Here is a 27,917-nt window from a genome sequence, read left to right as displayed (position 1 = left end):
ATAGAACACCAGAACTACTACTCCTATCTAACTATAAGTTTCTACCTGTTGACCAATGTATCCCTTTTTCTATACTCACCCCTCCCCTCCCAGCTTCTGGTTATCACCATTCCACTCTCTACTTCTCTATAAGTTAGACTTTGTTTAGATTCTACATGTGAGATTATATGATATTTGTCGTTCTGTGCCTGACTTCAACATTACATCCTCTAGGTTCATCCACGTTGCCAAAAATGACAGAATTTCCTATTTTTTAAGGCAGAATGTATTCCATTGTGTATATATACCACATTTTTAAATCCATTCATATATCAATGGACACTTAAGTTATTCCCATATCTTGGCTACTGTGAATAGTGCTGCAATGAATATGGGCATGCAGATGAAGCTATCCCTTCAACATACTGATTTCATTTCCTTTGGGGATATAGCCAGTAGTGGGACTGATGCATCATATGGTAATTCTATTTTCAGTGTTTTGAGGAACCTCCAACCTATTTTTCAAAATGGCTGTACTAATTTGTGATATCCGTAACAGTGTGTATAAAGGTTCCTTTTTCTTGTAATCCTTGCCAACATTTATCTTTCATCTTTTTGATAATAGCCAACCTAAAAGGTGTTGGCTATAGGGTATCTCACTGTGGTTTTCATTTGCATTTCTCTGATGATTAGAGATGTTGGACTTTTTTCATATATCTGTGGCCCATTTATACGTTTTCTTTTGAAAAATGTCTATTCAAGTCCTTTGCTTATTTTTAACAGGGCTGTTTTCTTGTTTCTGAGTAGTTTGAGTTCCTAATATATTTCGGATATTAGTCTCTTCTCCAGTGTATGATTTGCAAATATTTTCTCCCAATCTGTGTGTTGTCTCTTTCCTTCATTGTTTCCTTTTCTATGCAGTAGCTTTTCACTTTAATGCAATTCCATTTGTCTATTTTTGCTTTTATTGCTTATGCTTTTGGGTTCATATCAAAGAAATCTCTGTCCAGACCTCTAGCAGTTTTGTAGTTTCAGTTTCATAGTTTCAAGTCTTTTTGAGTTGATTCTTGTATGAGGGGTGAAATAAAGATCCACTTTCATTTCTCTATATGTGGATATCCAGTTTTCCCAATACCACCTTTTGAACAGATTGTCCTTTCCTCAATGTGTGTTCCTGTCAAAAAGCAATTGACTGTAGATGCATGGGTTTATTTCTGGGGTCTCTGTCCTATTTCATTGGTAGATTTGTCTGTTTTTATGCCAGCACCATGCTTTTTTGATTGCTATAGCTTTGTAATAAATTTTGCAATACAGTAGTGTGACGTCTCCAGCTTTGCTCTTTTTGGTCAAGATTGTTTGGCTGTTTGGGATCCTTTGTGGTTCCCACACACGAATTTTAGCATTGTTTTTTCTACTTCTGTGAAGAATGACATTAGAATTTTGATGGCAGTTGCATTACATCTGTAGATTTCTTCTGGTGGTATAAATATTTTCACAATATTAATTCTTCACATCCATAAACACTGGGTATGTTTCCACTTATTTGTGATATCCTTAATTTCCTTCATCAGTGTCTTACAGTTCTCAGTGTAAGATCTTTCACTTCCTCGGTTAAAGTTACTTCTACTTAGAAGTAAGTGGTATTGTAAATGGGATTGTTTTCTTAATTTCTTTTTCAGAAAGTTCACTGTTAGTGTATAGAAATGCTACTGACTTTGTAAGTTGATTTTGTATCCTGCAACTTTCCTGGATTTGTCTAATTCAAATGGTGTTTTGGTACAGTCTTTGAGATTTTCAATATGTAAGATCATGTTGTCAGCAAACAGAGACAATTTCATTTCACCCTTTCCTATTTGGATGCCTTTTATTTCTTTTTCTTGCCTAATTGCTCGGGCTAGGACTTCTGGTACTATGTTGAACAGAAGTGGTAAGAGTGGGCATCCTTGTCTTGTTCTAGATCTTATAGGAAAAGCCTTCAACTTCTTACCACTGAGTACAATGTTAGCTATGAGCTTGTCATATATGGCCTTTATTGTGTTGAGGAACATTCCTTCTATATCTAATATATTGAGAGTTTTCATCATGAAAGGATGTTGAATTTTGTCAAATGCATTTTCTCCATCTATTCAGATGATCATGTGATTTTTGTCCTTCATTCTGTTACATGGTGAGTCACATTTATTCATTTGCATCACATCCCAAGGGCAAATCCCACTTAATCATGGTGAATGATCCTTTTAATATACTACTGAATATGGTTTCTTAGTATTTTGTTGAAGATTTTTGCATCCATGTTCATCAGTGAGATTGGTCTGCAGTCTTCTTTTCTTACCATTCAGATGAAGGGAGATGTAGTCTTCTTCTCTTGTTGTATCTTTGTCTGGCTTTGTTATCAAGGTACTGCTGGCCTCATAAAATAAATTTTGAAGAATTCCCTCCTCTTCAACTTTCTGGAAGAGTGTGAGAAGGACTGGTATTGGTTCTTCTTTAAGTGTCTGGTACAATTCGGCTATGATGCCATTAGGTCCTAGGCTTTACTTTGATTGGAGACTTTTAATTACTGATTGAATCTCATTACTCATAATTGGACTATTCAGGTTTCCAACTGCTTTGTGATTCAGTCTTGGTAAGTTACATATTTCTAGCAATGTATTCATTTCTTCTGGTTGTCCAATTTGTTGGCTTATAACTGCTCATAGTAGTCTTTCATGATCCTTTGTATTTCTATGTTGTCAGCTGTAATATCTCCTCTTTCAGTGAGTTTTATACTTTCATATGTTTTCACGTTGCTGATTAACATTCTCTTCCGAATTCCCTTTAGCATTTCTTGTAAGGCTGGTCTAGTGGGGATAAATTCTCTGTTTTTATTTGAGAAAGTCTTGATCATCCCTTTGTTTTTGAAAGACAGGATTGCTGGGTATAGTATGCTTTGCTAGCAGTGTTTTTTTTTTTTTCCTTTCAGGGTTTTGAATGTATCATCCTACTCTCTTCTGATCTGTAAGGTTTTTGCTGTGAAATCCACTGCTGGCCTTAGGGTGGTTCCCTTACATATGACAATTCACTTTTCCCTTGCTGCTTTCAACTCTCTAACTTAGAATTTGATTATAACTTGCCTTGGTGTGGATCTTTTTGGGTTCATCTTATTTGGTGTTCTTTGGGCTTCCTGGATCTGGCTTTCTATCTCCTTCCCCAGGCTTGGGAAGTTTTCTGACATAATTTCTTTGAATATATTTTATTTCTTTTTTTCTGACATATCAATAGTGCATTTGTTGTCCACTTGATGGTGTCCCACAGGTCTCATAAACTATCTTTAAACTATCCTTTTCATTCTTTTTTCTTTTTGCTCAGATTGGATTTTTTTCAGTGACCTGTCTTTGATTTCATCGATCCTTTCTTCTGCTTCATCGAATCTGCTGTTGAATACCTCCATTGAATTTTTTAGTTCAGTTACAGTATTTTTCACATCTTTGATGTCTATTTGGTACTATTTTATACTTTCTATCTCTTTGTCAAAGTTCTTAGTTTGTTCTTTCATTGCTCTTTTGACTTCAGTGAACATCTTTATAACCATTATCTTAGATTCTCTGTCAGGTAAATCACATATCTCTATTTCACTTGTGGAGATTTGTCTTGTTTTTTTTTTTTGGAATAGATTCTCTGTTCTTTGATTTTTGTGTTAGCTTCTATGCATTAAATAAGAATATAACCTCTCCCAGACTTGTCAGACTGGCCTCATGTAGGAGAAGAATCTCATCAATCCATCCAGCCAAAAATTTTAAGGTGCTCTCTAATCTCTGTGTTTATTCAGACTGCTGTCTCTTTTTTGATGGTCCCCTCGAACTTAGGATGTACCACATTCCATCAATACCCCCACAATACCATAGAGTAGGAGACAGAATCTCTAGATGTAGCTGGAGATGTTGAGGTGCTGAATGGGTTTTCCATTTCCTTCTATCTTCACAGCTGAGCCTGAGCATTTATGTCCCATTCTCTCTGCACTAAGCTAAGGAGAAGATCTGTGGCAAAAACCTGTACTCACATTCAGGTTGCACCCTCTGATCCTGAGGAGAAGCTCGTAGAAGTGGTCCTACTGTATGTCCACCTTTTTGTTTGCTGTGGTCTAAGGCTACTCATGAATGCAAAGCTCCACTGACTCCCACAGCTTGTCCCTTGGGTGGAAGTTATAGAAGTTGTGGCACTTGAGGCATGACCAAACTCCTTCCAGGAAGAATGAGTAGCCTTGGATTTATCACTGAGATTAGCTAGAGGGCTACTGTTTGTTTTCCCATCAGCTCCCGAATGCAAGTTCATTAGAAGCCAGGCTGCCAAGCAGCTGCTGGAAGTGTGTGCTACAAGCCCCTTCTGGAGAACAAATGGGACCTACATGTTCCTACTTCCTTTCTGCACTGCTCATAGGAGGTATAACCTCTGAAGGTATTTGTATACCTATTTAAAGCCACCCCCATTGTTCTGTGATCTAGAAAAACTCATCTATGCCTAGTCCCCTTGGCTCCCAGAGCTAAGATGTTTAGGATATAATCCTTTGTGAGACAGTTGTAAAAGTTGGGACACTCTTTGTGTGGTCATATGCCTATCAGGGTGGTGTCAGGTTAATATTTGTCTACCCCTTTAATTCCTCAATGCAAGTTAGTTGGAAGCCAGGCTGGCAAGTAGTCACCAGAAGAGTATGTCATAAATCCCTTCTGGGGAAAAACAGGGGGCTACATTTTAAGCCCCTCCTCTGCACTTCTCCTGGGGAATAAAGTCCAGGGATGTGCTTCTGTACCCGTATAAATCTGCTGCTTTTTTCCTGCAGAGGTCTAGAGATCTGCATAGGCCAATCCCTTCTTCTCCCAGAGCTGAGAGGTTTAAGATGCAGACCCTTGGTGGAAGCTGTGAAAGCTGAGGGACTCAATGTGTGGACAAACTCTTCCCAGGCTGGTGGCAGGTTAATATTTGACTGCCCCTAAACTCCCCCAATGTAAGTTAGTTATAAGCCAAACAACCAAGAAGCTGCTGGAATAGTGTGTCATAAACTCCTTCTGGGGGCAAACAGGGAGCTTCATTTCTTAAGTCCCTTCTATGTATTGCTTCTGGGGGATGAAAGCTCTGAAGTGCTTAAATGCCCATATCTAACTGCGGCTTTTTTCCTGTGGTCTAGAAAGACTTGCGTATGTCTAATCCCCTCTGCTCCCAGAGTTGGTGAATTAAGAGCCAGACCATGAAGAATCTTAAGTTAGGATGCTATATGTGGGGTTAAAACCCTCCTCTCCACGGGGAGAAGTTGGATGCTGGGGCTTCCCTTCCCAATTTTATGGCACAATGCCCAGGGTGGGGTCTGGCTCTAGCATGCTTCAGTTTTTCCTACCCATTCGATGAGGATGTTTCCTCAGTTGCCCCATGGGTAGGAATCTTTCAACTAGTCTCTGACTTTCTCTGAGAGAGAACTGATCCATGAATAGATATTTATTTGGTGCATCCATGGGTGGAGGGAGAGTCAGGAGTTTCCTATTCTGCCACATTGCTGACCCTACTATCAAGTAGCTCCTTTCTAATAGATCATTTGCACTAGCATTCTTACTTCTCTATTATTTCCTATCAATGAAAATGTAAAATAAACAAACAAAACCTCATACCCTTCTCTTAATCCCACACATATCCCTCCTATTATATCCCTCTATTTCTTTGCTCTCCTTCACAGGAAAATTTAAGAGTTATCTGCAGTTATTGCCTCTTCACTACCTCACAGTTATTGCCTCCTCACTACCTCACAGTTATTGCCTCCTCACTACCCCATATTATCTCCTCATTCAAATAGGGTGTGTCTGCTCACCACTCCATTAAGATTACTTCCAAATTCACATTTCCAGAACTGGATTCTTAGAATCCCACACACATTCACATAAACAACTACCTATAGGCCATCTCTACATGGTTATCAATCAGATATTAAAAACTTCACATGACTAAAACAGAAGGCCATCCTCTGTCATCTTGTTACTTTTTGTCTTCCCTAACCCAGTAAATGGCACCTCCATCACTTATTTGCATAGAAATTATGCATAAGTTCAGCAGCATGGACTTCCACTTACCAAGGCCAATCTGGCGATGGCCACTGCTGAGTGCCCAATCTGCCAGTAGCAGAGATCAACACTGAGCCCCTGATATGGCACTATTTCCCAGGGTGATCAGCCAGCTACCCAGTGGCGGGTTGATTACAATGGACTGCTTCCTTCATGGAAGGGACAGCATTTTGTCCAGCTGGAATAGACATTTACTCTGGATATTGATTTGCCTTCCCTGCATGCAATTCTACTGTCAAAACTACCAACTGCAGACTCACAAAATCCCTTATCCACCATTACAGACAGCACTGCTTCTGACCAAGAAGCCACACAAAGAAGTGTGGCAATAAGCTTATGCTCATGGAATTAATGATCTTAACATGCATCATCCTGAAGCAGCTGACTTGACAGAACTATGGAATGGCCTTGTGGTAAAACCCCGTCTCCACTAAAAATTAAAAAAAAAAAAAAAAGATGCAGTTACAGTGCCAGCTAGGTGACAGTACTTTTACTGTCATCCAACAGCTGTATAATATACATTCTTTTCATCAGCACATGAAGCATTCTCCAAATTAGACCATAAGTAAATCTCACCAAATTTAAGAGAACTGAAATCATATCAAGTATCATTTCAGACCACAATGGAATAAAAATAGAAACCAATAACAAGAGGAACTTTCAAAATTGTAGAAAAAGAAAGAAATTAAACATGTTCCTGAATAACCAATGGGTCAATGAAGAAATTAAGGAGAAAATTTTAAAGTTTCTTGAAACAAATGAAAATAGAACCATAACATACCCAAACCTATGGGATACAGCAAAAGCAGTATTAAGAGGAAAAATGGCTGGGCGCGGTGGCTCACGCCTGTAATCCCAGCACTTTGGGAGGGTGAAACGGAAGTATCACTTGAGCCCGGGACTTCAAGACCAACCTGGGCAACATGGCAAGACCCCATCTCTAGAAAAAATACAAAAAGTTAGCCAGGATGGTGGCACATGCCTGTGGTCCCAACTACTTGGGAGGCTGAGGTGGGAGGATCTTTTGAGAGGTTAAGGCTGCAGTGAGCCATGTTCATACCACTGCACTCCAGCCTGGGTGACAGAGCAAGACTCCATCTCAAAAAAAAAAAAAAAAAAAGCTCTACCAAAAAATTCTTAGAACTGATAAATTCAGGAAAGCTGCACGACACAAAATCAACATATAAAAATCAGTAGCACTGAACCAACAATGAACTAGTAAAAAAGAAATCAAGAAAGTAATCTCATTTACAATAGCTATAAAAAAATACCTATGAATAAATTTATCCAAGGAGGTGAAAGATCTCTACAAGGGAAACTACAGAACATTGATGAAAGAAATGGAAGAGGACACAAAAAAATAGAAAGATATCTCATGTTCATGGATTGGAAGGCTTAATATTGTTAACATGACCATACTACCAAAAGTCATCTATAGATTTAATGCAATCCCTATCAAAATACCAATGACATTCTTCACAAAAATAGAAAAAAAACCCCTAAAATTTGTATGCCACCATAAAAGTCTCTGAATAGCCAAAGCAAACCTGAGCAAAAAAGAACAAAGCTGGAGGCATCACATTACTGGATTTCAAAATATATCACAAAGATAAGGTAAACAAAACACCACAGTACTGGCATAAGAACACACATATATACCAATGGAACCCAGAATAGAGAACCCACAAATAAATCCATGTATTTACAGCCAACTGATTTTTGAGAAAGGCATCAAGAACATTCACTGGGGAAGGGACAGTTTCCTCAATAAATAGTGCTGGGAAAACTGGATATCCATATGCAGAAAAATAAAACTAGACCCCTATCTCTCATCACGTACAAAAGTCAACTAAAAACAGATCAAGACTTAAATGAAGGCCTGAAACTATAAAACTACTAGAAAAAAAACGTAGGAGAAATGCTTCAAGACATTGATCTGGGTAAAGATTTTATGGAGAAGACCTCAAAAGCATAGGCAACAAAAGCAAAATTACACAATTAGACATCATGAGATTATATCAAACTAAAAAGCTTCTGCACAGCAAAGGAAACAATCAACAGAGGGAAAAGAGTACAGAATGGGAGAAATATATGTAAACTATTCATCCAATAAGGGATTAATATCCAGAACATGCAGGGAGCTCAAACAACAGCAAAAACCAAAAAACTCCCCCCCAAAACACAAAACAACAAATAATATGATTTAAAAATAAACAAATGAGCTGAATAGGTATCTCTCAAAAGAAGACACAGAAATGGCTAACAGGTATATGAAAAAATGCTCAGCATCACTAATCATCAGAGAAATGCAAATCAAAATCACAATGAAATATCATCTTACCCTAGTTACAGTGGCTGCTACTAAAAAGACAAAAATAAATGCTGACAAAAATGTGGAGAAAGGGGAACTCTTATTCACTGTTGGTGGTATTGTAAATTAGTACAGCTATTATGGAAAACAGGATGAAGGTTCCTCAAAAATCTGAAAAGAATACTACCATATGATCCAGCAATTCCAATACTGGGTATATATCCATAGGAAAGGAAATCAGTACGTCGAAGAGTTATCTGCACTCCTATGTTTACTGCAGCACTATTCATAATAGTCAAGATATGGGATCAACCAAAGTGTCCATCATTAGATAAACAGATAAAGAAAATATGGTATATATAAACAATGGGATACTATTCAGCTATAAAAAGAATGAAATTTTATAATTTGTGGCAACATGGATTAGCTTGTAGAACATCAGGTTAATGAAATAAGCCAGGCATAGAAAGAAATATCACATGTTTTCGGTCATATGTGGAAGCTAAAAAAGTTGACCTCATAGTAGACAGAATAGTGGTTACTAAAGGGAAAGAAGGGGAGGTAGGGGGACAAATATAAAAGTACAGCTAAATAAAAGAAATAAGTTATAGTGTTCTATAGCACTACAGAGTGACTATAATTAATGAGAACTTATTATGTATTTTCAAACAGCAAGAAGAGCATATTTCTGAATGCTCCCAACACAAATAAATGATAAATGTTTGAAGGGATTGATATACTCATTACCGATTCAATCATTACACATTGTGTACATGTATTGAAATATCACACTGTACCCAATAAATATGTACAATTATGTTTTAATTAAAAAATAATAACAGACAAAACCAAAAAAATCTCCAATTTTTTTTTTTTTTTTTAAAGACTACCACCTAGCTAGTCTGGGCTCCTCATGCCTCTGAGTCAACAGGTAAAGAGGGAGTTGTGGTGTTGTTGGCTGAGGTGATTCATCTGGACTATCAAGGAGAAACTGAACTACTACTCCACAATGGAAGAATTGAAGAGTATGTCTAGAGTACAGGAGATACCTTAGGGTGTTTCTCAGTATTACTCCACATTGTGATTAGGGCCAATGGATAACTACAAAAATGCAATCCAGGCAGAACTACAAATGGGCCAAACCTTTGGGTCACCCCGCCAGGTAAAGACTCATGAGGTTCTTGCAGAAGGCAAAAAAAAAAAAAAAAGAAATTGAATAGATAAGTTATAAATACCAGCAATAACCATGTGACCAGTTACAGAAACAAGAACTGTAATTGTTCTAAGTATTTTCTCCTTATTTCATTATGAATGTTTGTGTGTATATATACACATATTAAGCAAATATCTTTGCTTTCTTTCCTATCTTATTTTCTTATCATGTAACAAAAGTTGTATTGACTTTATATCAATATTTAAGTATTGTTAATTTTACATGATAATATTTAAGTTACAGGCTATCAGGAGAAGAGTAAACATCACTGAAGAAATTCACTCCCCTGGGGAAGGGGCTAGTGTGTTTTTGGTTGTATGCAGGATAGCTGTTTATGTTAGGTAGAGTAATGACCTTGTTACTGTCTTCATTTGGAGATCAAATATGGCTTAAGGAAATACATATGGATGCTGAGTTGAAAAGGAGTAATTGTGATGGTTAACTTTATGTGTCAACTTAATTGAGCTAAGGGACGCCCAGATAGCTGGTAAACATTATTTCTGAGTGTATCTGTGCTGGTATTTATTGAAGAGATTAACATTTGAATCAGTAGACTGGGTAAAGATTGCCCTCACCAATGTGTGTGGGCATTATCCAATCCACTGAGGGTCCAAATAGCACAAAAAGGTGAAGGAAGAGTGAATTCTCTCGTTTCTTGAGCTAGGACATCCATCTTCTCCTGCCCTTGGACACTGGAGCTCCTAGTTCTTGAGCCTCCAGTACCCTCTGCCTTCCCCACTGGTTTTCAGGTCTTTGGCATTGAAGGAGGAGTTACACCATCAGCTTCTTGATTCTCAGGTCTTTGGACTCAGACTAAATTATGGCACCAGCTTACAGATAGCATATCATGGGATTTCTCAGCCTCTATAATCCTGTGAGCCAATTTCCACAATAAATCTCTCTCTTTACCTACCTACACAGCTCCCATTGTTTCTGTTTTGGGGGAGAACCCTAATACTAGGTCAGAGTGAATATTTCAAAACATAAAACAGATAAGGTCATTTCTCTCCTGAAGGACCTCCAATAGCTTCATACTCAGTTAAGGGTGCTTTACAAAGCCATGTGGGATTGGACTCATGCCACCTCTCTAATCTTATCTGTTATGACTTCTGCCTTTTCTACATTGCAGCAACATTGGCCAGTGTTCCACTCCAAGTGTTTGCCTTCTCTCCTGGTTTTTACATCCCCTGTATTTCTAGTAGCCTGCTATGCCTGTTTTCCTCTGAATCATCAGTAAAGATTAAAAACTAGATTAGGCTTTAAAATTACTGACAAATATATTAGGGGATCATGATTAAATTTATGTTTAAAAATTTTCATAATTAGAAAACATATATTCTTAAAAATTAAATATACAATATATATTCCATTTATATACAAGTTTTTAGTACTCTATTGCTTAAGTAAAGGTGAGCTACCAGTCAGTATACACAAAATTGGTTCAAGGAAGCCACAACAAATAGAAACCAGGCTGAAAGATCAACAGTAAAACAATATTCAAAAGCAACCAATGCAATTTAGAAAAATTAGTCTAGCCTGGGCAACAGAGCGAGACTTGTCTCAAAAAAAAAAAAAACAAAAAAAAAAAAGAAAGAAAGAAAGAGGAGAAAAGAGGAAATATTCCAGTAAAGAAAACAAAATCCAGGGGGTGGCATCAAGATGGCCGAATAGCAACAGCTCCAGTCTACAGCTCCCAGTGTGAGCGACGCAGAAGACCGGCGATTTCTGCATTTCTAACTGAGGTACCGGGTTCATCTCACTAGGGAGTGTCGGAAAGTGGGTGCAGGACAGTGGGTGCAGCGCACTGAGCATGAGCCGAAGCAGGGTGAGGCATCGCCTCACCTGGGAAGCACAAGGGGTCAGGGAATTTCCTTTCCTAGTCAAAGAAAGGGGTGACAGACGGCACCTGGAAAATCGGGTCACTCCCACCCTAATACTGCGCTTTTCCAACTGTCTTAGCAAACGGCACACCAGGAGGTTATATCCCACGCCTGGCTCGGAGGGTCCGACGCCCATGGAGCCTCACTCATTGCTAGCACAGCAGTCTGAGATCAAACTGCAAGGCGGCAGCAAGGCTGGGGGAGGGGCGCCCACCATTGCTGAGGCTTGAGTAGGTAAAAAAAGTGGCCGGGAAGCTCAAACTGGGTGGAACCCACCGCAGCTCAAGGAGGCCTGCCTGCCTCTGTAGACTCCACCTCTGGGGGCAGGGCATAGCCAAACAAAAGGCAGCAGAATCCTCTGCAGACTTAAATGTCCATCTGACAGCTTTGAAGAGAGTAGTGGTCCTCCCAGCACACAGCTGGAGATCTGAGAATGGACAGACTGCCTCCTCAAGTGGGTCCCTGACTCCCAAGTAGCCTAACTGGGAGGCACCCCCCAGTAGGGGCAGACTGACACCTCACATGGCCAGGTACTCCTCTGAGACAAAACTTCCAGAGGAACGATCAGGCAGCAACATTTGCTGTTCACCAATATCCGCTGTTCTGCAGCCTCCGCTGCTGATACCCAGGCAAACAGGGTCTGGAGTGGACCTCTAGCAAACTCCAACAGACCTGCAGCTGAGGGTACTGACTGTTAGAAGGAAAACTAACAAACAGAAAGGACATCCACACCAAAACCCCATCTGTACGTCACCATCATCAAAGACCAAAGGTAGATAAAATCACAAAGATGGGGAAAAAACAGAGCAGAAAAACTGGAAACTCTAAAAATCAGAGCGCCTCTCCTCCTCCAAAGGAATGCAGCTCCTCACCAGCAACGGAACAAAACTGGACAGAGAATGACTTTGATGAGTTGAGAGAAGAAAGCTTCAGACGATCAAACTACTCTGAGCTAAAGGAGGAAGTTCGAACTCAAGGCAAAGAACTTAAAAACCTTGAAAAAAATTAGACGAATGGCTAACTAGAATAACCAATGCAGAGAAGTCCTTAAAGGACATGATGGAGCTGAAAACCATGGCATGAGAACTACATGACGAATGCACAAGCCTCAGTAGCCGATTCGATCAACTGGAAGAAAGGGTACCAGTGATGGAAGATCAAATGAATGAAATGAAGTGAGAAGAGAAGTTTAGAGAAAAAAGAATAAAAAGAAACGAACAAAGCCTCCAAGAAATATGGGACTATGTGAAAAGACCAAATCTACGTCTGATTGGTGTACCTGAAAGTGACGAGGAGAATGGAACCAAGTTGGAAAACACTCTGCAGGATATTATCCAGGAGAACTTCCCCAATCTAGCAAGGCAGGCCAACATTCAAATTCAGGAAATACAGAGAACGCCACAAACACACTCCTCGAGAAGAGCAACTCCAAGACACATAATTGTCAGATTCACCAAAGTTGAAATGAAGGAAAAATTGTTAATGGCAGCCAGAGAGAAAGGTCAGGTTACCCACAAAGGGAAGCCCATCAGACTAACAGCTGATCTCTCGGCAGAAACTCCACAAGCCAGAAGAGAGCGGGGACCAATATTCAACATTCTTAAAGAAAAGAATTTTCAACCCAGAATTTCATATCCAGCCAAACTAAGCTTCATAAGTGAAGGAGAAATAAAATATTTTACAGACAAGCAAATGCTGAGAGATTTTGTCACCACCAGGCCTGCCCTAAAAGAGCTCCTGAAGAAAGCACTGAACATGGAAAGGAACAACCAGTACCAGCCACTGCAAAAACATGCCAAATTGTAAAGACCATCAAGGCTAGGAAGAAACTGCATCAACTAACAAGCAAAATAACCAGTTAACATCATAATGACAGGATCAAATTCACACATAACAATATTAACCTTAAATGTAAATGGACTAAATGCTCCAAGTAAAAGACACAGACTGGCAAATTGGATAAAGAGGCAAGACCCATCAGTGTGCTGTATTCAGGAGACCCATCTCACGTGCAGAGACACACATAGGCTCAAAATAAAGGGATGGAGGAAGATCTACCAAGCAAATGGAAAACAAAAAAAGGCAGGGGTTGCAATCCTAGTCTCTGATAAAACAGACTTTAAACCAACAAAGATCAAAAGAGACAAAGAAGGCCATTACGTAATAGTAAAGGGTTCAATTCAACAGGAAGAGCTAACTATCCTAAATATATATGCACCCAATACAGGAGCACCCAGATTCATAAAGCAAGTCCTGAGTGACCTACAAAGAGACTTAGACTCCCACACAATAATAATGGGAGACTTTAACACCCCACTGTCAACATTAGACAGATCAACAAGACAGAAAGTTGACAAGGATATCCAGGAACTGAACTCAGCTCTGCACCAGGTGGACCTAATAGACATCTGCAGAACTCCCCATCCCAAATCAACAGAATATACATTCTTCTCAGCACCACACCGCACTTATTCCAAAATTGACCACATAGTTACAAGTAAAGCACTCCTCAGCAAATGTAAAAGATCAGAAATTATAACAAACTGTCTCTCAGACCACAGTGCAATCAAACTAGAACTCAGGATTAAGAAACTCACTCAAAACCGCTCAACTACATGGAAACTGAACAACCTGCTTCTGAATGACTACTGGGTACATAATGAAATGAAGGCAGAAATAAAGATGTTATTTGAAACCAATGAGAACAAAGACACAACATACCAGAACCTCTGGGACACATTCAAAGCAGTGTGTAGAGGGAAATTTATAGCACTAAATGCCCACAAGAGAAAGCGGGAAAGATCTAAAATTGACACCCTAACATCACAATTAAAAGAACTAGAGAAGCAAGAGCAAACACATTCCAAAGCTAGCAGAAGGCAAGAAATAACTGACATCAGAGCAGAACTGAAGGAAATAGAGACACAAAAAACCCTTCAAAAAAATCAATGAATCCAGGAGCTGGTTTTTTGAAAAGATCAACAAAATTGATAGACCGCTAGCAAGACTAATAAGAAAAGAGAGAAGAATCAAATAGATGCAATAAAAAATGATAAAGGGGATATCACCACCGATCCCACAGAAACACAAACTACCATCAGAGAATACTATAAACACCTCTACGCAAATAAACTAGGAAATCTAGAAGAAATGGATAAATTCCTCGACACATACACCCTCCCAAGACTAAACCAGGAAGAAGTTGAATCTCTGAATAGACCAATAACAGGCTCTGAAATTGAGGCAATAATTAATAGCTTATCAACCAAAAAGAGTCCAGGACCAGATGGATTCACAGCCGAATCCCACCAGAGGTATAAGGAGGAGCTGGTACCATTCCTTCTGAAACTATTCCAATCAATAGAAAAAGAAGGAATCCTCCCTAACTCATTTTATGAGGCCAGCATCATCCTGATACCAAAGCCTGGCAGAGACACAACAAAAAAAGAGAATTTTAGACCAATATCCCTGATGAACATTGATGCAAAAATCCTCAATAAAACACTGGCAAACCGAATCCAGCAGCACATCAAAAAGCTTATCCACCATGATCAAGTGGGCTTCATCCCTGGGATGCAAGGCTGGTTCAACATACGCAAATCAATAAATGTAATCCAGCATATAAACAGAACCAAACTCTCAATAAATCAGGTATTGATGGGACGTATCTCAAAATAATAAGAACTGTCTATGACAAACCCACAGCCAATATCATACTGAATGGGCAAACACTGGAAGCATTCCCTTTGAAAACTGGCACAAGACAGGGATGCCCTCTCTCACCACTCCTATTCAACATAGTGTTGAAAGTTCTGGCCAGGGCAATCAGGCAGGAGAAGGAAATAAAGGGTATTCAATTAGGAAAAGAGGAAGTCAAATTGCCCCTGTTTGCAGATAACATGATTGTATATCTAGAAAACCCCATCATTAAGCTGATAGGCAACTTCAGCAAAGTCTCAGCATAGAAAATCAATGTGCAAAAATCACAAGCATTCTTATACACCAATAACAGACAAACAGAGAGCCAAATCATGAGTGAACTCCCATTCACAATTGCTTCAAACAGAATAAAATACCTAGGAATCCAACTTACAAGGGACATGAAGGACCTCTTAAGGAGAACTACAAACCACTACTCAATGAAATAAAAGAGGATACAAACAAATGGAAGAACATTCCATGCTCATGGGTAGGAAGAATCAACATCATGAAAATGGCCATACTGCCCACGGTAATTTATAGACTCAATACCATCCCCATCAAGCTACCAATGACTTTCTTCACAGAATTGGAAAAAACTACTTTAAAGTTCACATGGAACCAAAAAAGAGCCCACATTGCCAAGTCAATCCTAAGCCAAAAGAACAAAGCTGGAGGCATCACGCTACTTCAAACTATACTACGCTGACTTCAAACTATACTATGAGGCTACAGTAACCAAAACAGCATGGTACTGGTACCAAAACAGAGATATAGACCAATGGAACAGAACAGAGCCCTCAGAAATAATGCCGCATGTCTACAACCATCTGATCTTTGACAAACCTGACAAAAATAAGAAATGGGGAAACGATTCCCTATTTAATAAATGGTGCTGGGAAAACTGGCTAGCCATATGTAGAAAGCTGAAACTGGATCCCTTCCTTACACCTTATACAAAAAGTAATTCAAGATGGATTAAAGACTTAAATGTTAGACCTAAAACCATAAAAACCCTAGAAGAAAACCTAGGCAATACCATTCGGGACATAGGCATGGGCAAGGACTTCATGTCTAAAACACCAAAAGCAATGGCAACAAAAGCCAAAATTGACAAATGGGATCTAATTAAACTAAAGAGCTTCTGCACAGCAAAAGAAACTACCATCAGAGTGAAAAGGCAACCTACAGAATGGGAGAAAATTTTTGCAATCTACTCATCTGACAAAGGGTTAATATCCAGAACCTACAATGAACTCAAACAAATTTACAAGAAAAAAACAAACAACCCCATCAAAAAGTGGGCAAAGGATATGAACAGACACTTCTCAAAAGAAGACATTTATGCAGCCAACAGACACATGAAAAAATGCTCATCATCACTGGCCATCAGAGAAATGCAAATCAAAACCACAATGAGATACCATCTCATACCAGTTAGCATGGCGATCATTAAAAAGTCAGGAAACAACAGGTGCTGGAGAGGATGTGGAGAAATAGGAATGCTTTTACACTGTTGGTGGGACTGTAAACTAGTTCAACCATTGTGGAAGTCAGTGTGGCGATTCCTCAGGGATCTAGAACTAGAAATACCATTTGACCCAGCCATCCCATTACTGGGTATATACACAAAGGATTATAAATCGTGCTGCTATAAAGACACATGCACATGTATGTTTATTGCGGCACTATTCACAATAGCAAAGACTTGGAACCAACCCAAATGTCCAAGAATGATAGACTGTATTAAGAAAATGTGGCACATATACACCATGGAATACTATGCAGCCATAAAAAATGATTAGCTCATGTCCTTTGTAGGGACATGGATGAAGCTGGAAACCATTATCCTCAGCAAACTATCACAAGGACAAAAAACATGTGCTCACTCATAGGTGGGAATTGAACAATGAGAACACATGGACACAGGAAGGGGAACATCACACACCAGGGCCTGTTGTGGGATGGGGGGAGGGGGGAGGGATAGCATTAGGAGATATACCTAATGTTGAATGACAAGTTAATGGGTGCAGCACACCAACATGGCACATGTATACATATGTAACTAACCTGCACGTTGTGCACACACACCCTAAAACTTAAAGTATAATAATAAAAAAAAGAAAACAAAATCCATACTCAATTATGCAGCAAAATGAACAAACTAACAAATAGTTAAGGGCAGAAAGGCATCAAATAGTTCAAAAAGTTCGGTGGCCCATGCCTGTTATCCCAGTACTTTTGGGAGGCCAAGGCAGGAAGATTCATTGAGCCCAGGAGTTCGAGACCAGTCTCAGCAACATAGCGAGACCTCGTCTCTACAAAAAAATTAAAAAATTAGCTGGGCGTGGAACCTGTGATTTCAGCTACTCAAGGGGCTGCGATGGGAGGACTGCTTGAGCCCAAGAAGTCCAGGCTGCAGTGAGCCAGGATTATGTCACTGCACTCCAGCCTGGGGAACAGAGCAAGACTCTGTCTTAAAAACAAAACTAAAAAAAAAAAAAAAACAAAAACGAAAAAAACAATGAAAAAGGAACTTCTAGGAAGAAATAGACTCTTGGTACAAACTACTGAAACATGGAAAGCAGCACTAAAGAAAAAGAAACAAATATATTACAAGATGTGTAATTTTTAAGTACTGACATAAACTACTCAGTGAATCAGGTAACTGTCCCTGAATCAGGCAACTGTCCCAAAATAAAGAGAATACAGCATCTGATAGAATTCTACACATTAAAAAAGGAGCTAGTCACCTATCATTCTTTCAAAGTGTTCTAAGAATAATGGCCATGTTTCAGAGTATATTATAATACATAGGTACTATTTAATAATCAGTTTATATCTTTCTTCTCTGGCAGTCCCTATCCCAGTTAACATAACAAATCAGAAACCTGTAATCCCTCTTGCCCTCCAAATCCAACTGGTTATCCAATTCTGTCAGTTGTACCTCTAAAATAACCATCTCCTCTCTTTAATCTCCCCTGCCCCATTCAGAGTTTAGGATTTCATTATCTCTCACGTTGACCAATAAAAACAGTTATTTAATTCCTTTGTCTGTTCTCACTGCTTTCCAATCATACATCAGCATTATTTTTCTAAAATATAAATCAGATAAAACATGTCACTACCCCATTTAAAAGTCTTCAAGGATCAATCCCTAAACTGTATCCAAACATATACTCTTTCCAAGCTCATACAACTGTAAACTGCATCCAAACTCATACTCTTTCATACCTCTGGACCTTCCCCTTTTCTCTATTTGGGAAATTCCTATTTATTCCTCACAGTTCACGACAAATATTATTTTGTAACAGCTTTCTGGTGACAGCCCTAAGCAAAGTAGTAGTGCCACCTCCTACATTTATGCCTGTCAGAGTGTCAGAGCTAAATAATCTTAAGCCAATCAGTATTCCTAGAGTTTGGCACACGACAAGCAGTCAAAAGAAAAAAAAAGTTGTCTTTTTACTAAATGCAGAAAGTTATGCAATGACAGAAAACCTATCCATATTAAAAAGTCAGTATTTCAATGCACACTCATCAAAACAACTGTGACATAGAGAATGATACCTAGAAGTCACATGGTAAGATACCAATTATTCATATTAATAAACAATAACTGAAAACAGATCATTTAAAACTGCAGATAATATGTCATTTATATTTAGTTTTAGAATGTATTATTTTTTCTACTACAGATTTACCAGTTCAGTCATGCTTTACCTAAGCTAATATTAAAAATGAACTTACCATTTTTAATGGGTACAGTTTCAGTTCTGCAAGATGAAAAATGTTCTAGAGATTGATGGTGGTGATGGGTGCACAACAATGTGAATGTGTTTAGTGTCAATGAACTGTACACTAAAATATTATTAAAATGGTAAATTCTGTGTTATATATACTTCTTGAAATTAATTAATTTTAAAAAATAAACTTGCATTCCTGGGATGTCAGGGTCAGGGGAGGCTCAGAGGTTGCTGCACTGATTCCATTTCAGATTCAACTAATACTTACCATTACTATATATACCAGGCCCAGTGCCAGACATTTTCATATATTCCATCTCAGGTATTATTACTAACTTTTTACAGATGAAAAATTTAGGGCTTAATAAGTTAAACCATGCCATACAGGCAAAGAACTGATCAGGAAACAGCAATGAAGGATATGTAATAGTCCACAAAGGGAGTAAATCTGAGAATTAAAAAACTGAATTGAAATAATGCTCTAAATCCTGCTTATGTTTAGATTCATTCATTCAACAAATATTTATTACCACTGTTTGTCAGTCATTATTCTAGGCACTGGAGATATATCACTAAACAAATCAGATAAAAGACCCCTGTTCTAGCTTACATGCTACTGGAATGCTCAGCAGGGATTTCACAAAATGTAGTCTTTTGATTGGAGGCATTTGACAAAGCATTCACTACAGGGAAGCAGATGTCAGAGAGAGACTTTCTGGCAATGAGAATTGTCCTGTGGAAGATTGGTTATACACTAAAATGTACAAGCAGAAAGGCTGAATGACCACTTATCACCAAAGATGCTGAAACTTTTCCAAGCTGAGAGAAAATTCACAGGTTGTAAAGGGAGGTAACTAGATAAACTTCTAAGACCCTATTCAGCCTTGAAATTCTGTTTCACTAAGCATCAAACAATATTATGGGAGCTGAGATATTATAGTAGCAACTGTCTATATCTTACGTGTGTATTTGTGTTTGATCACATGTATATCTTAATTATGAACTATTTGTCAGTAAAGATTATGTCTTATTCTCCTTACTATCTCACATATCTAGGTCAATAAAATGAATCAATGAATGCAATATTATAGGTTTAAAGAGAGTAGCTTCCTCTTAAATCTTGTTCAATTTGAGATTTAAATTCCATTTCCAACTTACTATTTTCAAAATAACCCTCTTAAAATCTTTGATATTTCCATACTGAAACTGCATTTATTCATGCTTCAAACGAAAAATTCATTGACTACCTAAGTTCCAGCCCTGTGCTAGGTAATAAGGATTAAAAAAAACAACAAGGCACCCTCTCTTAGTCTAGAAGACAGAGAGTTACATAAGTGTGATAAAGTGTTATAACCTCCCTAGTAGCTGGAACTACAGGCTCACACCACCACGACTGGCTACTCTTCTGTATTCTTTGTAGAGATGGGGTTTCGCCATGTTGCCCAGGCTGGTCTCCAATTCCTGGGCTCAAGCAATTGGCCCACCTTAGCCTCCCAAAATGCCGGGATTACAGGTGTGAGCCCCCATGCCCCTTCTTCTTTTTACCTTTCTAAATGTGGCTACTAGAAAACTTTAAACTACATAAGTGGCTTGCATTGTATTTCTGTTGGACACAGTGAACAAATTCATTAAATAATAGTTTCCTTTCTTAATAATTACTTCTCATGTAGCCAAACTGTTACAGATTTTTTTTTTTTTTTTTTTTTGAGATGGAATTTTGCTCTTGTTGCCCAGGCTGGAGTGCAATGGTGAGTCTTGGCTCACAGCAACCTCCGCCTCCCAGGTTCAAGCAATTCTCCTGTCTCAGCCTCCCAAGTAGCTGGGATTACAGGCATGCGCCACCATGCCCGCCAGTTTTGTATTTTTAGTAGAAATGGGGTTTCTCCATGTTGGTCAGGCTGGTCTCGAACTCCCGACTTCAGGGGATCTGCCCACCTTGGCTTCCCAGTGTGTTGGGATTACAGGCATGAGCCACCGAGAAATATTTTTAAGTATTTAAAAAGCAAAACTTCAAACCTCCTCTCCCAATCTGGAAAATTCATGCCAATGACAAAAATGACATCATGGCTATAAAGAAAAGGATAACGAGTAGTCTAATTAGTCGTGAGGAATTCCTTAAAGCCAGTCCTTGCTAGGTCTCTTAATCCCTCTTACCTCCACAGTAGGGTAAAAAGATACTTACCATTAGGCTGCATAGTCAATGGACTAAAGACCGGTCTAGGGGTTAAGAAGTTTGGGATTTATCCTTGGACCCACCAATACCTTGCTCTGACTTCTGACAAGTCAGTTTCTTTGTATGCTAATTTCTCCATCTGTAAAAAAGGTAGATGGGGAGGAAGGAGAAGAACATTTATTACCTGTGAAGTACTGAGATCTCTAATTATTAACAATTAGGCTACATTATAAGAAAAGTAGGAAATTTAGATACAGACTTTTTGCTATTAGAATATCTTGGAGTTGCAAAGTACCTTACAGCAAGTACCACAGGTTGAATTTAATTAAGCCTCTATATTCACAGAAATAAAGAATACAGATATTTGCTACATTTGGTCCCATTCAAATACTAAATTTAGTTTCCAGCTAACCAGGTTAAGCCAGAATATCAAAAGACACTAAAAACCCATTAACATGGTGTTATGGGCTGAACTGTGTCTCCCCCAAATTCATACATCAAAGCCCTAACCCCCAGTGTGACTACATTTGGAGACAGGGCATTTAAGGAGGTAATTAAGGTTAAATAAAGTCATACAGGTGAGGCCCTAATCTGATATAATTGGTTTCTTTAAAACAAAAGGATGAGACATGAGAGATATCTCTTTCTCTCACATAGAGAAAAATGCTACATGAGGACTCAGAGAGAAGGTATCATGTATGAGCTAAGGAGAAAGACCTCATCTCTAGCCTCTCCTGCTAGCAGCCTGACACTGAACTTCCAGCCCCCAGAACTTTGAGGATATAAATTTCTATTGTTTAAGCCACTCAGTCTGTGGTATTCTGTTATGGCACCCCAAGCACATGATCACAGGACAAATGGGACTGTAGCAATTCTTTGGGAGTACCTCAGTTCCCCTAAAGAACTTTCACTCTTTTATTACAGTCAGAGTGGGAGTAAAGTAGAACAAAAACAAAGTAAAAACAAAACAAAAAATGCTGAATTTGATGTTAAAATTTTACCCTGATCTGAATCTCAACTCTATTTTGCCTTAATGTTTATTTTCCCTTTAAGACGTTAGGCAGGTAACATGGCCAGACACGGTGGCTCACGTCTGTAGTCCCAGCACTTTGAGAGGCTGAGGCTGACAGATCCTTGAGGTCAGGAGTTCGAGACCAGCCTGGCCAACATGGCGAAACCCCATCTCTACTAAAAATACAAAAATTAGCCAAGCATGGTGGCATATGCTTGTAATCCCGGCTACTCGGGAGGCTGAGGCATGAGAATCACTTGAACCCAGGAGGCGGAGGTTGCAGTGAGCTGAGATCATGCCACTGCACGCCAGCCTGGGCGACAGAGTGAGACTCAGTCAAAAAAAAAAAAAGCCCCAAAAAACAAAAAAAGACTTTAGGCATGTAACTTAACTAAATCTCAGTTTTCTTATTAGTAAAATGGGAATAATAATCCCAATGCTACTTGCTTCACTGGGCTGCTGTAAATAACAAATGAAAAAATGGCTTTGAAAGTGCTTAATGGCTGGATGTGGTGGCTCACACCTGTAAAGAGGTTAAGGCAGGAGGACCATCTGTAATCCCAGTATTTTAGGAGGCTGAAGTGGGGGGGAATTGCCTGAACTCAAGAGTTTGAGACCAGCCTGGGCAACACAGTGAGACCCCCATCTTTAGGAGTTTCAGACTCAGAAACATGGTGAAACTCCGTCTCTACAAAAAAAATATAAAAATTAGCCAGGTGTGGTGGCGTATGCACCTATAATTCCAGCTACTTGGGAGGTTAAGGCAGGAGGATCACCTGAGCTCAGAAGGTCGAGGCTGCAGTGAGCTATGGTCATACCACTGCATTCCAGCCTGGGCAAAAGAAACACTGTCCCAAAATAAATAAATAAATAAAAATAAACAAAATAAAATTTATGGTAGTATAATCTTCTTGGAGGATGTGAAAGTTCCTATATTTATTCCAAAAGATAGTAATGGCACTAAGGGGCTGGAATAAGAACAGTAACGTGAATCCTCAAAATGCATGTTCAGAGCCCTGAAACATTAAGAGATTAGCCTTAGGAACACCCTAGAAAATATATCCTCTTAAATTTCTAAGAAAAGAGCACAAGAGCGTAGATTACTAATATCCAAAGCAGTGACTCCAGAGTAGCTGGGATTACAGGCATGTGCCGCCACGCTTGGCTAATTTTTGTATTTTTAGTAGAGATGGGGTTTCGCCATGTTGGCCAGGCTGGTCTCGAACTCCTGACCTCAAGGATCTGCCAGCCTCAGCCTCTCAAAATTTAATGCAATGATGGAAATGTTCAATATTCCTGTTGTCCAATGGGTAGCCACTAGCCACATGTGGTTATTTAGGACTTGAAATGTAGCTAGTGCAACTGAGTGCATTTTTAATTGTATTTAATTTTTATTAAATTTAAATTTAATTAGACATACATGGTAGTGGCTACTCATTGCATAGTGCAGATCTGGAGAATGTAATGACTCCGTATTTCTGGAAACCATTGAAAGAAGTATAATAGGTAGTAGAAGAATCTGTAAGGCTATGGCAGTATCCTTTCAAAATGTAATAAAACAATCACAACAGGCCACCACTTGAAGCAAGGAAAAGTAGAATTCTTCATATATTAAGATACAATTAAAAACTTAGTTACAAATTATCACTTGTATAGTAATAACAGTCAAATTATTAATATATAACTATCATTTTAAGTGTTTACTACATGCCAGATATTGTGTTAAGTATTTCAAAGAACAGGAAGAGAGGAATACTTCCCCTAGAAATGGAAACTGGAAAACAGAAAAAAGATGCATCAAACACACTTCTGAAAACTCAATAAGAAAGGACAGAACTCTCAGTTTTAGATAAATCATAATACTATGCCAATATGCAGAGAAATCAAAATAGAAAAGCTGTGAGCAGGACATCTGCTCACTGTGGTGATGAAGGACAAGCTACAGGGAGGCAGGAGACAGAGGATTCATCTGTGATGTGCCACTGATCAGCCACTCTCTCATTAACAAGTTTTTTGTTGTTGTTGTTGTTACTTTGTTTTGAGACGGAGTTTCACTCTTGTTGCTCAGGCTGGAGTGCAGTGGCACGATGTTGGCTCACTGCAACCTCTGCCTCACGGGTTCCAGCGATTCTCCTGCCTTAGCCTCCTGAGTAGCTGGGATTAGAGGTGCCTGCCACCAAGCCTGGCTAATTTTTTGTATTTTTAGTAGAGACAGGGTTTCATCATGTTGGCCAGGCTGGTCTTGAACTCCTGACCTCAGGTGATCCACTCGCCTCGGCCTCCCAAAGTGCTGGGATTACAAGGCATGAGACACCGCGCCCAGCCAAGTATTTCTAGCACATCTCAGCTGATTCTCTGCCTCCAGCTCTCCTTCATTTACTTTTACTTTATTAGGAGATAAGTATGATGAGATGTAATATTCTTCTGGAATGATCCACCAGAAGAAGGGGGAGGAAGGAAACTGGCCAATCTCTTTCTCAACGAAAGCAATAAATCCTGTCTCCTCCATGTAGCAGAGGTGAACAAAGAAGATGGAGCATATCTCTTTGGTGTCCCCCTGCTCCACTTGCTTTGTAGTAACTATACATCTTTGTGTATGCACAGAGAAGAACCCATGAGAACAACAGTATTTCCTTTAACAAGTAATGCAGCTAGCAATAAGTGGCTAATGAAAATGCCATGACTTCCTTTGTCCTACAGGCAGTCCTAGTATTCTTTAACTATGTATAATGTTTACCCTTTCCAGAAACTTGCAGAGGTGTGAGGCAGAGCATAAGAGAAGCTAATGCTTTTTGGAATGCTTCTGGCTCATGCTTCTTGAACAGAGAAGAAGTTCAGTGGTTCCTATAGTGCCACATCATAGTTCCTAGCAGACATATATGGATCTGATGTCATTAAATAAGCAATGCATCAGCATCATCATTATTCCAGTCAATATCTGGAATAAAGACGATGACAGTCCTGGATGCTCCATTCTTGCCAGTCCAAACATATCAGAAGTAGGATTTTATGTTTAATTCTAGGTCCTATATTTTGAATGAGATACAAATGCACAATCTCATTTAAAGGAAAGCAACAAGGAGAGTGAGAATTTAAGAAACTAGGGAAGGTTAACTAGAAGGAAAGACTCAGGGGAAACATGAGAGCTGTTTGCAAATATCTGGAGGGATTTCATGTAGGAGAGAGATGAGACTTGCTCTACTTGTTCAATATTACCCCAAGGGAGAGAATTAGAACCAGTGGGTGGAAGCTATAGGTAGATAGACTTCAGCACATTATTAGGAAGAACTTTCTGCCAGTCAGAGCTCTGTATCCAAAAGTGGGATAAGCTCTCTGGGAAGGAGAGGCATGAATTTGCCATCACTAAGGATGTGAAAGCAGAGGTAAAATAACCTACTGGTGAAGATACTAAATCATTAGGAGGAAGAGGGAGGCTGGACTGGGTAACCTTTAAAGTTCCTTCCAAATCTGAGACTCCGAATCTGAGTCCTGGTTTTTATAAACAACACTGTGCAAGTTCAGGTTTTGTAGCATGGACAGTATGTGTGTGCATGTATGTATGTGTGTATACAAATATATACAATACCAACTTTCTCTCTGAAGCCTTACAGAAGTGTGATATGGGGACAGAAGACATAACAACAGCATCATCACCACCATCATCTTTTTTCTCTTCTGCGTCTCCATCTACCATTTACTGGCACTGTGGTAGGCACTTTACATACCTTACATACCTAAGGTATCTTTTAAGTTAGCTAGTTTTTAAGAGACAGGGTCTCACCCTGTTGCTCAGGCTGGAGTACAGTGGCATGATCATAGCTCACTGCAGCCTCAAACTCCTTGACTCATGCGATCCTCCTACCTCAGCCTCCTGAGTGGCTAGGATTACCGGTGTGCATCAATGTGCCTGGCTAACTTTTTTATTTTTTGTAGAGGCGAGGTCTCACTATGTTATCCAGGCTGGTCTTGAACTCCTGGCCTCAAGCAATCCTCCTGTCTTGGCCTCCCAAAGTGCTGGGATTACAGGTGTGAGTTACCATGCCTGGCCCCCTTTTAAGTTCTATCATATTGCAGGTTTATGGGCAAGGCCCAGCTCAATTATTTCCACTGTAGCTACTACAACATAACTTGGCTGAAATCTCTTCCTTCTTTGAAGTAATGAACAATGTGTGTCTGCTTTATTTTACACAGTAAATATACTACTGACAAGTTAAGTGTAAATGCAATTTTTTATTAAAATTAAGTATATTTGAACATACCAAAATGGCTAGTTAAAAGCAATCTTTATAAAAATAAGTCCAAGGTTCACTGCAAAGTAATCTGCTCTATAAATTTAGATTTCATATATTGGATTTTCTCCTATACCATTTTGCCCTCTATTCAAGCCAACCATGTCAAAGTCACATTGTGGTCTTTTCCTTTGTGCTTACCACTCTGCTGGTATAAACATAGAACCATAGATTTGGAAGAAATGTTGAAAGTCATTTAGTTTAATGTCTCCTCCTCCTTCCATCTCCAATCCTACCATCTCTAGCCAATGTTTGCATTTGGTATACTTCTATTGGCAAAATTTTCATAGTGTATACATATTATTTTAACTTACATACAATATATATGTATTTTTTTAAAAAAAATTGTCCAAAGGGGTAAATATTTACCATAGCAATCATACAGGGTTGGACAGGAACCAGTCCTCTTAGGGAGACAGAATGAGAGAGAATGGTGTGTGTTATGACTTGACACCTCCACCAATTATAATACACTTGGGATACTAAGGTGTGTATATTTTTGTGGGAAGGCTGAATGCCCCTTACCTCCTTGAAAGTCACTGCTAATCTATATCTCAATTGGATATACCAGCTCTTCAAGTATTTTGGGACAGCTTTCATGTGTGCAAGGAAAAGTTAATTGCTTTCTGGTCTCATCAAGGTTAAACGCAATGATTGACTATATAACATATCTTACTGTATGACTATATAACATGTCTTAAGTATCTGCTTCCTTGCCCTGCCCATTCTGCCTAATCCATAGTATACTCTTCTAATTGGACACCCTGCCTTCCATCATTACTCTTTTATTGTCTGTTCATTTTCTTTTTACCATGTTGGGATAGCACCTTTCCCAATTACTTGGACTAAGTACCTTACTCCAAGCTTAAGGTATTTTTACCAAATACCTCCAGATTTCCTCTTCTCAATTATGAAGACTCTGCAGACTGACAGCCTGGGTTCAGATTTGGTTCTATCACTTACCAGTTGTATTAACTTGACCAAGTTAACTTAGCCTCCTGTGCCTGAGTTTCCTTCGCAGCAAAATAAAGACAATAATAGCAATTATCTCGTTTAGTTGTTGAGAGGATTAAATAGGAGACACACACACACACACCACTTAGAACAGTACCTGGCACACAGTAAACACTCAGTCAATGTTAATTTATGTTGCTGCTTCCTTTTCCTTCATCATCATCCTTTGCTACTATTTAGGAAACTATTTTGCTGCAGGCCCGGAGTGTTTACTTCAAAATTTCCTTCCATTAGATTTGTGTTCCCTCTTTCTCAATCCAAACATTCTTGACATTTAATCTCTTCAGCATAGTTCTCTCTGACAAACTGGATTGGAGTGGAGCTTTCCTACCCAGCATACCTACTACTATGGCTGGTTTTCATTGCATTATGATGCACACTGATGCTTCACCAATTCACATTCCTCTTCTTTTCACATCCAAAGCCCACTCCTAGAGCAGGGGTTGGCAAACCTTTTCTGTAAAGGGCCAGATGGCAAATATTTTCAGTTTTACAGGACATATGGCCTCTGTTGCAACTGC

At 39.1% G+C, this 27,917-nt stretch overlaps 1 protein-coding gene across 22 annotated transcripts in view; it reads right to left on the bottom strand.

Annotated features, from left to right (window-relative positions):
* The window catches only part of SCMH1 (Scm polycomb group protein homolog 1), a 242,035-nt gene that overhangs the window by 167,469 nt on the left and 46,649 nt on the right, over positions 1 to 27,917 (bottom strand). For 19 of the 22 annotated variants that reach the window (XM_054492597.1, XM_054492603.2, XM_063665548.1 and 16 more), the window contains one exon: positions 21,091 to 21,220. The exons of the other annotated variants lie outside the window; for them this stretch is intronic. In XM_054492597.1, coding sequence (XP_054348572.1) covers positions 21,091 to 21,103 — 13 coding nt within the window. In that variant the 5' untranslated portion in view covers positions 21,104 to 21,220. The remainder of the gene's footprint in view (positions 1 to 21,090; positions 21,221 to 27,917) is intronic. 22 annotated transcript variants of the gene reach the window in all.

This window comes from Pongo pygmaeus, chromosome 1 (assembly GCF_028885625.2).
Source record: "Pongo pygmaeus isolate AG05252 chromosome 1, NHGRI_mPonPyg2-v2.0_pri, whole genome shotgun sequence".
NCBI classification, from domain to species: domain Eukaryota; kingdom Metazoa; phylum Chordata; class Mammalia; order Primates; family Hominidae; genus Pongo; species Pongo pygmaeus.
Note: the sequence above shows the minus strand (reverse complement) of the source record. Positions and strands in the feature narration are given on the sequence as shown.